Source organism: Hypanus sabinus, chromosome 28 (genome assembly GCF_030144855.1).
Source record: "Hypanus sabinus isolate sHypSab1 chromosome 28, sHypSab1.hap1, whole genome shotgun sequence".
NCBI classification, from domain to species: Eukaryota; Metazoa; Chordata; class Chondrichthyes; order Myliobatiformes; family Dasyatidae; genus Hypanus; species Hypanus sabinus.
In genome coordinates, this window is record NC_082733.1 from 31,904,506 (window position 1) to 31,917,738 (window position 13,233).

Here is a 13,233-nt window from a genome sequence, read left to right on the forward strand (position 1 = left end):
GATCCTAAAGGACTCAGACAGCCAGCGTAATGATGTCAAAACCTGCAAAATATGCTCAGACTTTCTTTTGTTTGGTTAAGATTCTTACTTAATAAGATAGCTTATGACTGACAGACCTGAGCACCGCTCTGAAATTACATCTTTGTGCATCAGACACTCTGATAGTGACACATTGAATGAGACATGATAATTATCCTGAATAATACGATGGGTGTTTCTTCTTCTGAAGGAACACGGAGTAAACTTTGCCATTGCCAATGAACTTTAAAGCCGTGTATTTGAAACTCACAGGTGCAAGCAATGGAAGGGTTATAGTGCCTCACGGTCAAACTCCGGACCCTTCCCCTCTCCTCACCCCGGGATTCTCCTCCTGCTCCCGGTGACGTGTTTCCGGGACGCCGGGCCTCTTCCTGCCGCTGTGGCCGCAGCCTGGAGCGTGTGTACGGATACTGGTGTGTGGTGCCTCGACCTCTGCCGGTCAGTGGTGCTTTACGTCCGGGCGCTTCCTCTCCTTTGAGTCCGTGCGGCGGGTTGTAATCGTGAGCTGAGGCCGCATCTTAGTTGCCCGGCTCCCTTCACATCACCAACCCCCTCATCCCGCTCCCACTTCCCCTGCCGCATTCTTCCCTTTACCCTACCAATTCCCCCAGGGCCTCACCCTCCTCACCTTTACCTGCCCGGTTCTCCTCTGCTTTCCCTGCTCTAGCCTCATTTTCTCCATTGCTCCAGTTACCCATTATCACTAAACTAAGATTCCCTCTCATTTCATCGCCTTCCCTCTTTCTGCCTTAATACATTGCCTCCTCCACCGACTCATCAGCCCTGCCTTTTCCTCCAATGTCATTTAGCCTCCAGTACCATTTCAGGTCTTCGCTGTGCTGTTTCTGATCATAAAATACCCGTTTGACTATTGCTGCTGGATCTTGTGTGAAGGGTTGAATATAATTGTGAAGGCCAGTAGCATTTATCAACCTGAGCAATTGTCATCAATTCCTTCTGGAGGGTAGTTGGTACTACAAAGCTGCCTCCAGGTAACAAGCCTAACACCTTCATGAATAATAAGTGAGGTGGGGGTATGCTTACTTAGCATGATTTACAAATGAATGGTCACAGTGAAATAATTTGAACTAGTATTCTTTCACAACTTCAGTCATTCCTTACTGTAGGAGCCACGTTGTGCATTTATTATAGTAACTAGTCACATGAGTGGGGGTGTGGTAAAAGCAAAGGGAATACGTTACGTATTCTTGCCTATTTCATATCATTTTTTAGCTTGGGACCAGTGGAGGTCTTAGCTTTGCTGACCACTTAATATTGCTTTAAGATTGTATGCTTGCTAATTACTAATAAAGGATCGAACTAAGAAATTCGACTCTGGAGCAATCATTTCATTGGATCGGCGAGTGTGTCGGGCAAGTATAACAACCCTGTGGCAGTTGCAGGCTGGAGGCAATTGTTTTTGAAGGCAACGTGAATGAATCTGCAGATGCTGGAAATAAATAAAAACTCAAAATGCTGGCAGAACTCAGCAGGCCAGACAGCATCTATGGGAGGAGGTAGTAGGAGAAATTGTTATGGGTGAGGACTAATTTCGCAAGACAGAGAAGAGTGGTGGTAGAAGGTGACTGGCTGGGTCTGGAATCCAGGAGGAAACGGTGAGCTTGGAGACCTTCCTGGTGGGGGATAGAGGTATATAGGGACTGGTCGTCCATGGTGAAAATAAGGCGGTGGGGGCCAGGGAACTTGAAATCCTTGAAGAGATGTAAAGCATGGAAATATCACGGATATAGGTGGGAAGGGATTGAATAAGGGGAGATAAAACAGTCGAGATAGGCAGAAATGAGTTCAGTGGGGCAGGAGCAAGCAGAAACAATGGGTCTGCCTGGACTTTTTGGTTGTGTTTTGGATTAGTTTTTTGTCTTGACACTTACAGTATGTATCGGCTTTTACTGCAACATTTTGGCAATTTACATGGCAATGAATCACATTTTGCTCTGTAATTTCATTAATTTTATGAGCTAATTTATTAGGCACATTAAAATCATTAAATTGTGGATCATTTTGGTTGAATATTCCTTCTATTTTCATAATCATATTTTTATCAGCTGACATTCCACATTTGTACTCTAATGCTGGTGATCTCATGGAAGATGGTAATTTTCTTTAAGAACTATGTTCCAATAGCCACTAAATTCTGAAAATAATCCCAGGCTCGTTGTTATTTATAAACAATGGTTTGAATTCTAATCTCTTCAAGCAAAAGGGTGATTTAATCCTTGTTTGTGGTAAAGAACCATTTACTTCCATTTTTGTTCTGATCCAGTCTTGGGTAATATCCTGAATGCAACCTTATTTTATTTGAGGAGACTGTGCAAGTCCTTCAAAATGTCTTTACAGTGGAAAACCTGCAACATTTTCTCCAGCAGTGGCTACTGTTGACAGCTCTAAAAATAGATGAAGAAATGGCTAAAATAATTCTAATGAAATTCAGTGCCCTGAATTGTTTTCAAATTCTACCCTTGCATGGAAAACACAATAGCCAGTGTACGCTGCTTGACCCCTTATACTTGCTGAGTAATGCAGTAAGATTATGGTTGACTTTTATGAACATCCTTAATAACTAAGATGGCTATCAATCTTTTTGAATATATCCTGTAACTAAGCCTCCAAATCTCTCTTGAATAGAGAATTCAAAAGATTTACTTCCCTCCAAGTAAAGAAATTTGTACTCACTTCAGTCCTCAATTCTGAGACTTGTCATTGATGCTCCAGCCAGGGGAAATGTCTTTGCCTCAGTCTTAAAAACACAAAATTCTGTGTTTGTTGGAAATCCAGAGCAACACACACGAAATGCTAGAGGAACTTAGCAGGTCAAGCACATCTATAGAGGGGGATAGGCAATTGACATTTTGGGCTGAGGCTGTCTTGATGAAAGGTCTTGGCCCATAATGTTGATTGTTTATTCCCCTCCGTAGATGCTACCTGACTTGCTGAGTTCCTCCATCATTTTCTATGTCATGCCTCTATCTTGTCAAGTGCTACTAGAATTGTATGTATATCAATGAGATCACTTCCCATTCCTCAAAACTAAAGAATATCTTACTGTGTCTTCCTTGGGATTTGGAGTAAAATGATGAATTCATGAAGTATAAATTTGTGGTTGGTTATTTTGTTTGGGGTGGGGAGGAATGCTGTCATGGAAATTAATGTTCTTTCTCTTCCACAGTGCACCAGCTCAATGTTACCAGGCATTCGAATGTTTGGAGAGCTCACCACTTAAAGTAGAAGCTTCAGGCTCTAGATATGCCTCCAAAATCAAGTGGCTCCACAAAGACTGAAGAAACAGCAGTTAAGGTAGCAGTTCGGGTAAGACCACTGCTGCCCAAGGAAGTACTGCATGGACATCAGTCGTGTGTCCATGTTGACTTTAACTCGCAACAGCTTACCCTGGGGCACAGTCGACACTTTCAATTTGACATGATCTTTGACCAGATCTCCAGCCAGGAAGAAGTGTACAAGAGCTGTGTGGAGCCTCTTGTGGAAGCTTTCTTTGAGGGTTTTAATGCCACTGTGTTTGCCTATGGACAGACGGGATCAGGCAAAACATATACCATTGGGGAATCTTACATATGTAAGTTACACAAAAGTAGGATTTGATTCATTGAAGCTCAATAGTTCTCCACTAAAAAAAATTGGTTTATTTGCATGCAAGTTAGGATGCTGAGCTACATAAATTGAAAGGGTGCTGTATTTAAACCTCATTCATTGCTATTATCTACTTGAAATGATACAATATATATATTTATTGATTGATTGAGAGAGATGTAGCATGGAACAGATCCTTCCTGGCCCGTGAGCTGTGCCACCCAGCAATACCCCGATATAATCTGAGCCTAATCACAGGACAATTTACAATGACCAATGAACCTACCAACTGGTACATCTTTGGACTGTGGGAGGAAACCAGGAGGAAACCCACGTGGTTATGTTGAGAGTGTACAAACTCTTTACAGGCAGTGTTGGGAATTGAACCCTGGTCGCTGATATTGTAATGCATTGTGCTAACCACTTCACTACCATGCTGCCCTAGTCTCTGCCATGTAAATTTAGTCTCTATAGTATAATTCCTGATTATCTGGCAATACTCTCGGTGCTATTTTTGGAGGCTTTTCGTACTTGAATTGGACATTTTCCTACTTTATAAGAGTCTGCACTTGAAAATGCCTTATTACTTGTGAACTGCTCCAGACACCCGAGTCACTATATACATTCAGTGACCATTTTTATTAGGTAAAAAGGTACTTGATAAAGTGGACAGTGTGTATTTCTGTATGTTCATTGTCTTCTGCTACTGAAGCCCATCCGCTTCAGGATTCAATGTGTTGTGCATCCAGAGATATTCTTTAGCACACCACTGTTGTAACATGCAGTTATTTGAGTTACTGTTGCCCTCCTGTAAGCTTAATTCAGTCTACCCATTCTCTTCTGATCTCTCTCGTTCGCAAGGCATTTTTGCCCACAGAACTGCCGCTTACTGAATTTTTTTTTTTGCACTATTCTCTGTAAATGCTAAAGACTTGTGCACGAAAATTCCAAAATAGCAGTTTCTGAGATACCCAGTGTATCCTGTCAGGCAGCAACAATCATTTCACAGTCAATCATATAGATCACATTTCCTTCCCATTCTGATGTTTGTTCTGAACTACAGTTGAACCTCTTGACTGTGTCTGCATGCTTTATGCACTTAGTTCCTGCCACGTGATTAGCGAATTAGATATTTACATTAATGAGCAGGTGTAACTGTGGCGACTGAGTGTAAATGTTAAGTTTCTTGTTCCTTTTGTTTAAAAAAAAATCAATTTCTCTGAACAAAGCAATTTTAGAGTATTTTATGCAGTTCTGGTCACCTACCTTAAGAAGAGATATCAATAAGCTTGAAAGTGTGCAGAGAAAATTTACAAGGATGTCACCATGACTTAAGGACATGAGTTATAGGGATAGGCTGACTAGTTTAGCATTTTATTCTGTGGAGTGCAGGAGAATGAGGGAGAGCTTATAGAAAATTATGATGGGTGTAGATAGGGTAAATACTTGCCGGTGACAGCAACTAGCGGTCATAGCTTTAGGGTGAAAGTTGAAATATTTAAGGGGAATCTGAGAAGAATGGCTTCACTCAGAACATGGTGTGGAATGAGCCACCAGCTGAAGTTGTAGATGCAAGTTCAATTACAGTATTTGAGAGAAGTTTGGATAGGTACAAAGATGAGACGGGTTCAAAGGAGAGTTCATGAAAATGATTCTGGGATTGAAAGGCTTATATGAGGAATGTCTGATGGCTCTGGGGCTATATTCACTGGAATTCAGAAGAATGAGGGGGGATCCCGTTGAATGTTGAAAGACCTCAGTGGAGAGGATGTTTCCTCTGGTGGGAGAGTCTAGGACCAGAGTACACAGATTCAGAATAGAAGGTTGTCCATTTAGAACAGAGATGAGGAGGAATTTCTTTAGCCAGAGGGTAGTGAATTTGTGGAATTTGTTGCCACAAGCGGCTGAGGAGGACACGTTATTGGGTATATTTAAGGCAGAGGCTAATAGGTTCTTAATTAGAGCATGAAGAGTAACAGGGAGAAGGCAGGAGATTGGGGCTGAGAGGGAAATGGATCAGCTATGATGAAATGGCAGTGCAGACTCGATGGGCCAAATAGGAACAATTAGCCCATATCATATGGCCTTATGGTATATTGGGCTATGGTCCAGGTGCATGTGTAGATGGGACTATGCAGAAGACCAGCCTGATACGGATTAGATGGGCAGGAGGGTCTGTTTCTCTGTTGCTGTGTTCAATGACTTGAAAGCAAAATGTAAGCTTGGTATGGTACGAGTTCAGATTAAATTCATTGTATTGAAGGTGAACCTACAAATTAATGGAACTGTTCAGGTAGTAGTCAAAATGTCAATGATTGCTCACATATTACCCATCTGTGTTGTACAGAAAGCCTTAATAGTTACTTAACCTAATGACTCCAGCCAATGCCAAAGTTTCTGACAGAATTTTCAGCTCTTCTTTCACATTAAACACCATCACACAGTTGTAAACTTTTAGGGACTTGCTGCATGTTGACAAACTGTGTTTTATATATTATGATCTAATGATTACCCTAGTCTGAGACTTCTCTATTCTTTCCATAGTTTAAATGCTTCTTTTTTGTTTTGTCTTCATTGCTGTATCACTTCAGATTTTTTTTCAGACTCCCAGAAGTGTGTTGTTATGAGAATGAAGTGAGAGATGTGTGTCTAATAATCTTTAGATAAAGATCACGATTCCACTTCTAGTTCAGTAGCTTTCACTTCAGACAATGCACATAGAAACATAAAAACATAGAAAATAGGTGCAGGAGTAGGCCATTCGGCCCTTCGAGCCTGCACCCCTACTCAGTATGATCATGGCTGATCATCCAACTCAGAACCCTGTACCTGCTTTCTCTCCATACCCCCTGATCCCTTTAGCCACAAGGGCCATATCTAACTTCCTCTTAAATATAGTCAATGAACCGGTCTCAACTGTTTCCTGTGGCAGAGAATTCCACAGATTCACCACTCTCTGTGTGAAGAAGTTTTTCCTCATCTTGGTCCTAAAAGGCTTCCCCTTTATCCTTAAACTGTGACCCCTTGTTCTGGACTTCCCCAGCATTGGAATCAATCTTCCTGCATCTAGCCTGTCCAATCCCTTTAGAAGTTTATACGTTTCAATAAGATCCCCCCTCAATCTTCTAAATTCCAGCGAGTATAAGCCTAGTCAATACAGTCTTTCTTCATATGAACGTCCTGCCATCCCAGGAATCTATCTGGTGAACCTTCTTTGTACTCCCTCTATGGCAAGAATGTCTTTCCTCAGATTAGGGGACCAAAACTGCACACAATGTTCTAGGTGCGGTCTCACCAAGGCCTTGTACAACTGCAGTAGAACCTCCCTGCTCCTGTACTCAAATCCTTTTGCTATGAATGCCAACGTACCATTTACCTTTTTCACCGACTGCTCTACCTGCATGCCCACCTTCAATGACGGGTGTACAATGACACCCAGGTCTCGTTGCATCTCCCCTTTTCCTAGTCGGCCACCGTTCAGATAATAATCTGTTTTCCTGTTCTTGCAACCAAAGTGGATAACCTCACATTTATCCACATTAAATTGCATCTGCCATGAATTTTCCAAGTCCTCTAAGCATCCTCCTCACAGCTAACACCGCCGCCCAGCTTCGTGTCATCCACAAACTTGGAGATGCTATATTTAATTCCCTCGTCTAAATCATTAATCTATATTGTAAACAACTGGGGTCCCAGTACTGAGCCTTGCGGTACCCCACTAGTCACTGCCTGCCATTCTGAAAAGGTCCCATTTACTCACACTCTTTGCTTCCTGTCTGCCAACCAATTCTCTATCCATGTCAATACCATACCCCCAATACCGTGTGCTTTAAGTTTGCATACTAATCCCCTGTGTGGGACCTTGTCAAAAGCCTTTTGAAAATCTAAATATACCACATCCACTGGCTCTCCCCTATCCACTCTACTAGTTACATCTTCAAAAAATTCTATAAGATTTGTCAGACATGATTTTCCTTTCACAAATCCATGCTGACTTTGTCTGATGATTTCACCTCTTTCCAAATGTGCTGTTATCACATCTTTGATAACCGACTCTAGCATTTTCCTCACCACCAATGTCAGACTAACTGGTCTATAATTCCCCGGTTTCTCTCTCCCTCCTTTTTTAAAAAGTGGGGTTACATTAGACACCCTCCAATCCTCAGGAACTATTCCAGAATCTAAGGAGTTTTGAAAAATTATCATTCAGGAGGTATTTCAATTCCACATTTAATCTAGCTAATATTGTAATTAAATCCTTGAAAACGAGTTTTGATCTGAGCAGTCAGAAGTAATGAAAGACCAACCATTGTTAGTTAACCTTTTAATTTGCCGTGTATTGATGGAAAATTACTGCATAATTTAAATTTCATATTGCGAATAAATTGTTATTGCATTAGTAATATTCAGACAAATATTACTTCTGGGAGTAATTACTGGTATATTCTAAAGTTTTTGAATTCCTTTGAGTCTGTAGGACCACCATATTGATAGAAGGCTGCTGAAATAGGCATTTGATAAAACAGGGTGCAGAGGTTGATATACATAGTAAAAAAATAAGAAATTTTATACATTCATCTAGTAATTACAGACTGTGTTCTGTTGTTAGTCTTAATCTGCACTCACTTTGGCAGCACCTTTGATTTTCTTCGTGTTGAGGTTTGTTCAAAATTATCAAGCTTACATCAGGTCATGATTCTACACTCTGGTACAAAGTTTCCAGCTCTTGGAGCACTTCTGATATTCTTTGCTTTTCATGGGAAAGTGAAATTATTCTCAGATTTTAAAACAATGGAACACTGCACCTAAATATTATTTTTTCATTTTGGGCTCAAGCTCTCCTCAATTACATCCATGTGCCTGATTACCCTGTTAATCTGTACAACTGTGGAGTGTGGGAGGAAACCAGAGCTCCCAGAGGAAACCCACATGGTCATGAGGATAACGTACAATCTCCTTACAGACAGCTGGTGCTAACTTTTATGATTCTGTGCTGCACAGAATTTCAGTATTTTAATTTATTCATCCATGGAATGTATTTGGCTAGGCTGGTAGAGCTTGTCTTTTTCTAGTCCCTGGATTGAGCAGATTACTGGCTTACTTCAGAAGGCATAAAAGAAATATAACAGCAATGGTTTAGAGGAAGGAATGGTGAGAAAATAGGTAGACAAAGTTAGTCGTATAAAAAAGGAATAAGTTTTTGTTGGATCTAGTGGCATATTCCTAAGCGCTTTTATTTTATAGAGATAGTCACTGAAAGATAAGGAATTAAATATGAATCTATATTCTTTCGCTCCAGCTTCTGTGACGGAAGATGATCAAGGGATAATTCCCCGTGCTTTAGCTGAGATATTTAAGCTGATTGATGAGAACGATGCAGTGGATCACACTGTTAGGGTGTCGTACCTTGAAGTGTACAAAGAAGAGTTCAAAGACCTGCTGGAGGTAGAAACTGCAAGCAAAGACATACGCACTCGGGAGGATGACAAAGGAAATACAGGTGCGTGAGCTCATATTCAGTAAAGGGTGCGATTAAACAGATCTTCTTTTAAATTCAGGAGGAAGGCAAAATCTATAAAGGGAATTTGGAGCAGGTTTGGAGCTGATGTTACAAGAAGCAAGTTGGCTATGCTAGCCACTTGACTATGTTGCAAACATAATCCAGACTTATCCGAAGTAATTCTCCAGTTAGGATCATAAGTGAAAGCTAGAGATCCTTCTTCTATAAAACCCTTTTTAGAAAGGCTAAATTATGCTGAAAGAACACTGAATAAGGCTTGAGCCATCCTCACCCATAAAAAGGAAAAAGCTAATGGCCATCTTAATTTTGATTCCTATATGTACAGCTGTCTATAAATAAGCTTTATCATTCACAAATATTAAAAATCCATCTTTAATGAATCCATAAACTTGATTAATATATTTAAGTTTTAAATACTAGTATAAACCAAGTCATCCATAATAGAAACAGCCTGACTCATCAAGTTCACAGCTGACCCTCAAGCATTTATATGAATCCTGTACTTTCTCCTTTTTAAAATAAATTAAAACGCACAAAACATACAAGTCACAAATATTTTTTCAGATCGTTCACAGCCATTTCCTTTTATCAAATCAACACAGACACTTTCTAAGCCTTATTTGACCTTTTGCCAGATCTTTGGACAGATCTGTGTTTTCATTCCCCCACTGCCCTTCTCTGGAGCTAAGTCTGTTGGTAGAAATTTGGTATTTCACTGTTTACACATCTAAATGGGTCAATCCCAAGACAAATCCATTTTAGATGAAGAAGAAGAGAAGAATATCAATTATACATTTCCCGTTATGGAGGCTGCCTAACCCGCTGAATTCCCCCAGTAGTTCTTTGTTGCTGTAGTTAAGCAGGGTAATTGCAGTACAGCAGACAGTTTTGCTTTTATTATTCACTGCTATGTTCATTCCAGCAAGCGGTGCTCTTTTGATTTATCTTTTCATTGACTTGTTGACACGTATGTTGTTTTTAGTGCTTTGTGGTGTCAAGGAATGTGAAGTGGAAGGTCTGGATGAGGCTCTGAGCCTGCTGGAGATTGGTAACACGACTAAGCACACCAGTGCCACACAGATCAACACACGTTCCAGCCGTTCCCACACCATCTTTACCATAACGATGGAGCAGAGGCGAGGAATTGGTCGTATCACACGACTTGCAGCTGCTGCTGGAGATCCATTTAGTTCAACGCAGGTGATAACCTCTAAGTTCCACTTCGTGGATCTGGCAGGCTCAGAGCGAATTATTAAGACTGGCAATACCGGTGAACGCTTGAAAGAATCCATTCAGATTAATAGTGGATTGTTGGCCTTGGGAAATGTCATCAGTGTCCTGGGTGATCCAAAACGAAAAGGTTCTCATATTCCTTATCGAGATTCCAAGATTACCAGGATCTTGAAAGATTCACTTGGCGGGAATGCAAAGACTGTCATGATCGCCTGTATCAGCCCCTCTTCCTTAAACTTTGATGAGAATTTAACCTCTTTAAATTATGCAAAAAGGGCGCAGAACATTAAGAACCAGGTTGTGATAAATTGCAAGAAGGAGGTGGACCGGAACAATGAGCTGGAACTGCAAATCAAGACCCTGCATGAGGCTTTGAAGCGCAGTCAGCACGCAGCATCAACCAAGTGCTTCAAACACTTGACAGAGGAAAATTTAGCTCGGCTCCAGGCAGAGAGCTCCCACTACCGGTCCTGTACTGACGCTGCATACCGTATCTTTATGGAGTTGCAACAAGAGAGGAACCTAACAGTAGATCAGGTGCTAAAATTAAAAGAGTGGATAACCACTGTGGAGGAGACACGCAGCGAGTTGTCCACTGCCTCTGGGCTGGATAGCGGTATTGAATGTACATCTACAGATGAATCCAAGACTCAAGATGTGTCCAAGGTACAAATGTAACTCTGAGCAGTTTTATAAAACAGTGTAAGCTGATATTAATAGTGAGCATAAATATTTTGTGTACTTAGTTAAAATATTCTGGTTGAGAAAGAAGAAACATTGGCTCTTCTCTTGAGTTTCCAAACTGTCTGATCTGCAGAGTATTTCCACAATTAGCCATAAAATGATGTATCTGTGATACTCATTGCTATAGACTGCTGTGGTGGCAAAGACAGGCATATCTAAAGAGGAGGTTGATGGAATCTAAGGGCATCAAAGATTACAGGGAGGAGTCAGGAGAATGGGGTTGAGAGGGTTAATAAATCAGCCATGATGACATGGTGGAGCAGACTTAATGGGATGAATGCTCCTGTGTCTTATGGTCTTACATTTTTTACATCGGAAACCTAAATAAAAATAAGGTTCTGGCTGTAACCTGATTGTATATGCATAAGTTTGGAAGCCAAGTGCTGAATTCAAATACATTTTAGGTAAAACTTAACTCTTGAGATTGTTTTGTCCATATTGTAAATGGAGTGGTAAGCATATTGTAAATGATTGAGTCAGTGTATCTATAGTAGATGTCTGTTATGATATTTTAGTCTTTGTTTCTTTCTAGCAGGGTACATCTCATTTTGCTAGTGGACCCAGAGAAGAGCAGAAGCAGCTTGTTCCAAAACTGAAGGCACAGGTTCTGAGACTGGAGGAAGAGAACCGAGATTTCCTTGCCGCTCTCGAAGATGCTATGGAACGGTTTAAGCAGCAGGTGAGGAACAATACAAGTATGTTTCATAACAGACCTCAATAGCTTGCAGGAAATCAGGAACAGCAGATACAGTGGGTTAACCACTTCTGCAAACAAACTCAAGGTAAATCAGTTCTGTCATCATTTGAAAAGCCAGGTTTGATAAATGTATATTAATTATTTGCTGAATTCAGAGTCCATGATGGATTATTGTCCAATTCAACTATTTATTGAATGCATTGATTTAAGTACACAGCAGTTTAGAAATTAGATCATGTTTTCCATTTTATGCATCGTGATTTATTGGTTGAATCACGACAACAAACCTTGAGTCAGTCATTCACTTCAGAAATTTGACCAGGAACATCGTGAAATACACCTTTAAAGACTAACACAATTTCTGTCTAGACACGCATCGTTGCACCGCTATTTTGTGCAACACTGCTATTGAACTTTTATTGATATGCTGTGTTCTTCCCTTTATTAGTTTTCATGTGGTAGATTTGGTTGCATGACATCTTTGTAATTTACTGCCCTTTCATGTAGGACCAGGTTGGATTGACCAATTGATAAGCCTTTCTCCTGTAAGAAGCTGATTTTATTGATGGACTATTCTAGCAGTTTTTGATTTATTAAGTTGATGTGTTAGTATCAAAGCACATAAATACTGTAAAGGCTTTAAATATGAAATCAGATTGAAATATCTGTTCTGCTCCATGGTTATCTATTCTAATCTTATTCACTTTCCCTTTCATTTTGTATATTTTTCTTCAGATATTCTCTTAAATGCTCTGATTATAAAAAAAAAGACCATATTCAATTGTTACAGTATTTTTTGTCTCAACTTTCTAAAAGGGTTCCTTTATTAATATGTTTGTGTCCTTTTCTTCCATGTAACCTGCTTAATGTTTTCACAATTTTGAATATTATCTGTCCTCAGGGCCCCTTTCTGTGCTCCAGAGAATGCTCTATTTTCTCTGATGTCTTATGGTAATCACGTCCTTCAATTCCTGTTAACACACCAGTGAACTGCTGTAGCTTATTTTACATGATTTTGCCTCAGGAGCAGGAGCCTGGGCCATCTCACTGGCCTTTTCCACCATGGCTGAATGAGATGCAGATTAGTTGCAGGACCAAGCCTGCTCTGCCATTCGTGGCTTATCTAATTATAACCTCCGCTCCACAATGCTGCCTTTCCTGTTAACCTTTCACCCACTTCCTTATCAAAAATCTCTAAATCTGCCTTAAAAATATCCAGAAACTCTTTGTTCACCATTCTTGACAGAAGAGTTCCCAACGCTTTGTGATCCTCAGAGAAAAATGGGTGACCCTTTATTTTTAGACAGTAACCCCAGGTTCTAAATTCTCCCACAAGAAGAAAATCCTCTTTTCTTTCACCCTATCAGAGTCCCTCAGATCTTACATAATTCAT

General features: G+C 40.4%; 1 protein-coding gene across 6 annotated transcripts in view; it reads left to right on the plus strand.

Annotated features, from left to right (window-relative positions):
• Positions 1 to 362: 362 nt before the first annotated feature.
• The window catches only part of kif7 (kinesin family member 7), a 49,056-nt gene continuing 36,185 nt past the window's right edge, over positions 363 to 13,233 (plus strand). For 2 of the 6 annotated variants that reach the window (XM_059952855.1, XM_059952859.1), the window contains exons 1-5: positions 365 to 477; positions 3,227 to 3,631; positions 8,945 to 9,145; positions 10,149 to 11,065; positions 11,676 to 11,822. In XM_059952855.1, the coding sequence (XP_059808838.1) occupies positions 3,304 to 3,631; positions 8,945 to 9,145; positions 10,149 to 11,065; positions 11,676 to 11,822 (1,593 nt within the window). In that variant the 5' untranslated portion in view covers positions 365 to 477; positions 3,227 to 3,303. Of the gene's footprint in view, positions 478 to 521; positions 1,032 to 3,226; positions 3,632 to 8,944; positions 9,146 to 10,148; positions 11,066 to 11,675; positions 11,823 to 13,233 lie in introns of those variants that run through there. The other 4 variants (XM_059952860.1, XM_059952858.1, XM_059952857.1 and 1 more) reach the window with 4 other exon arrangements.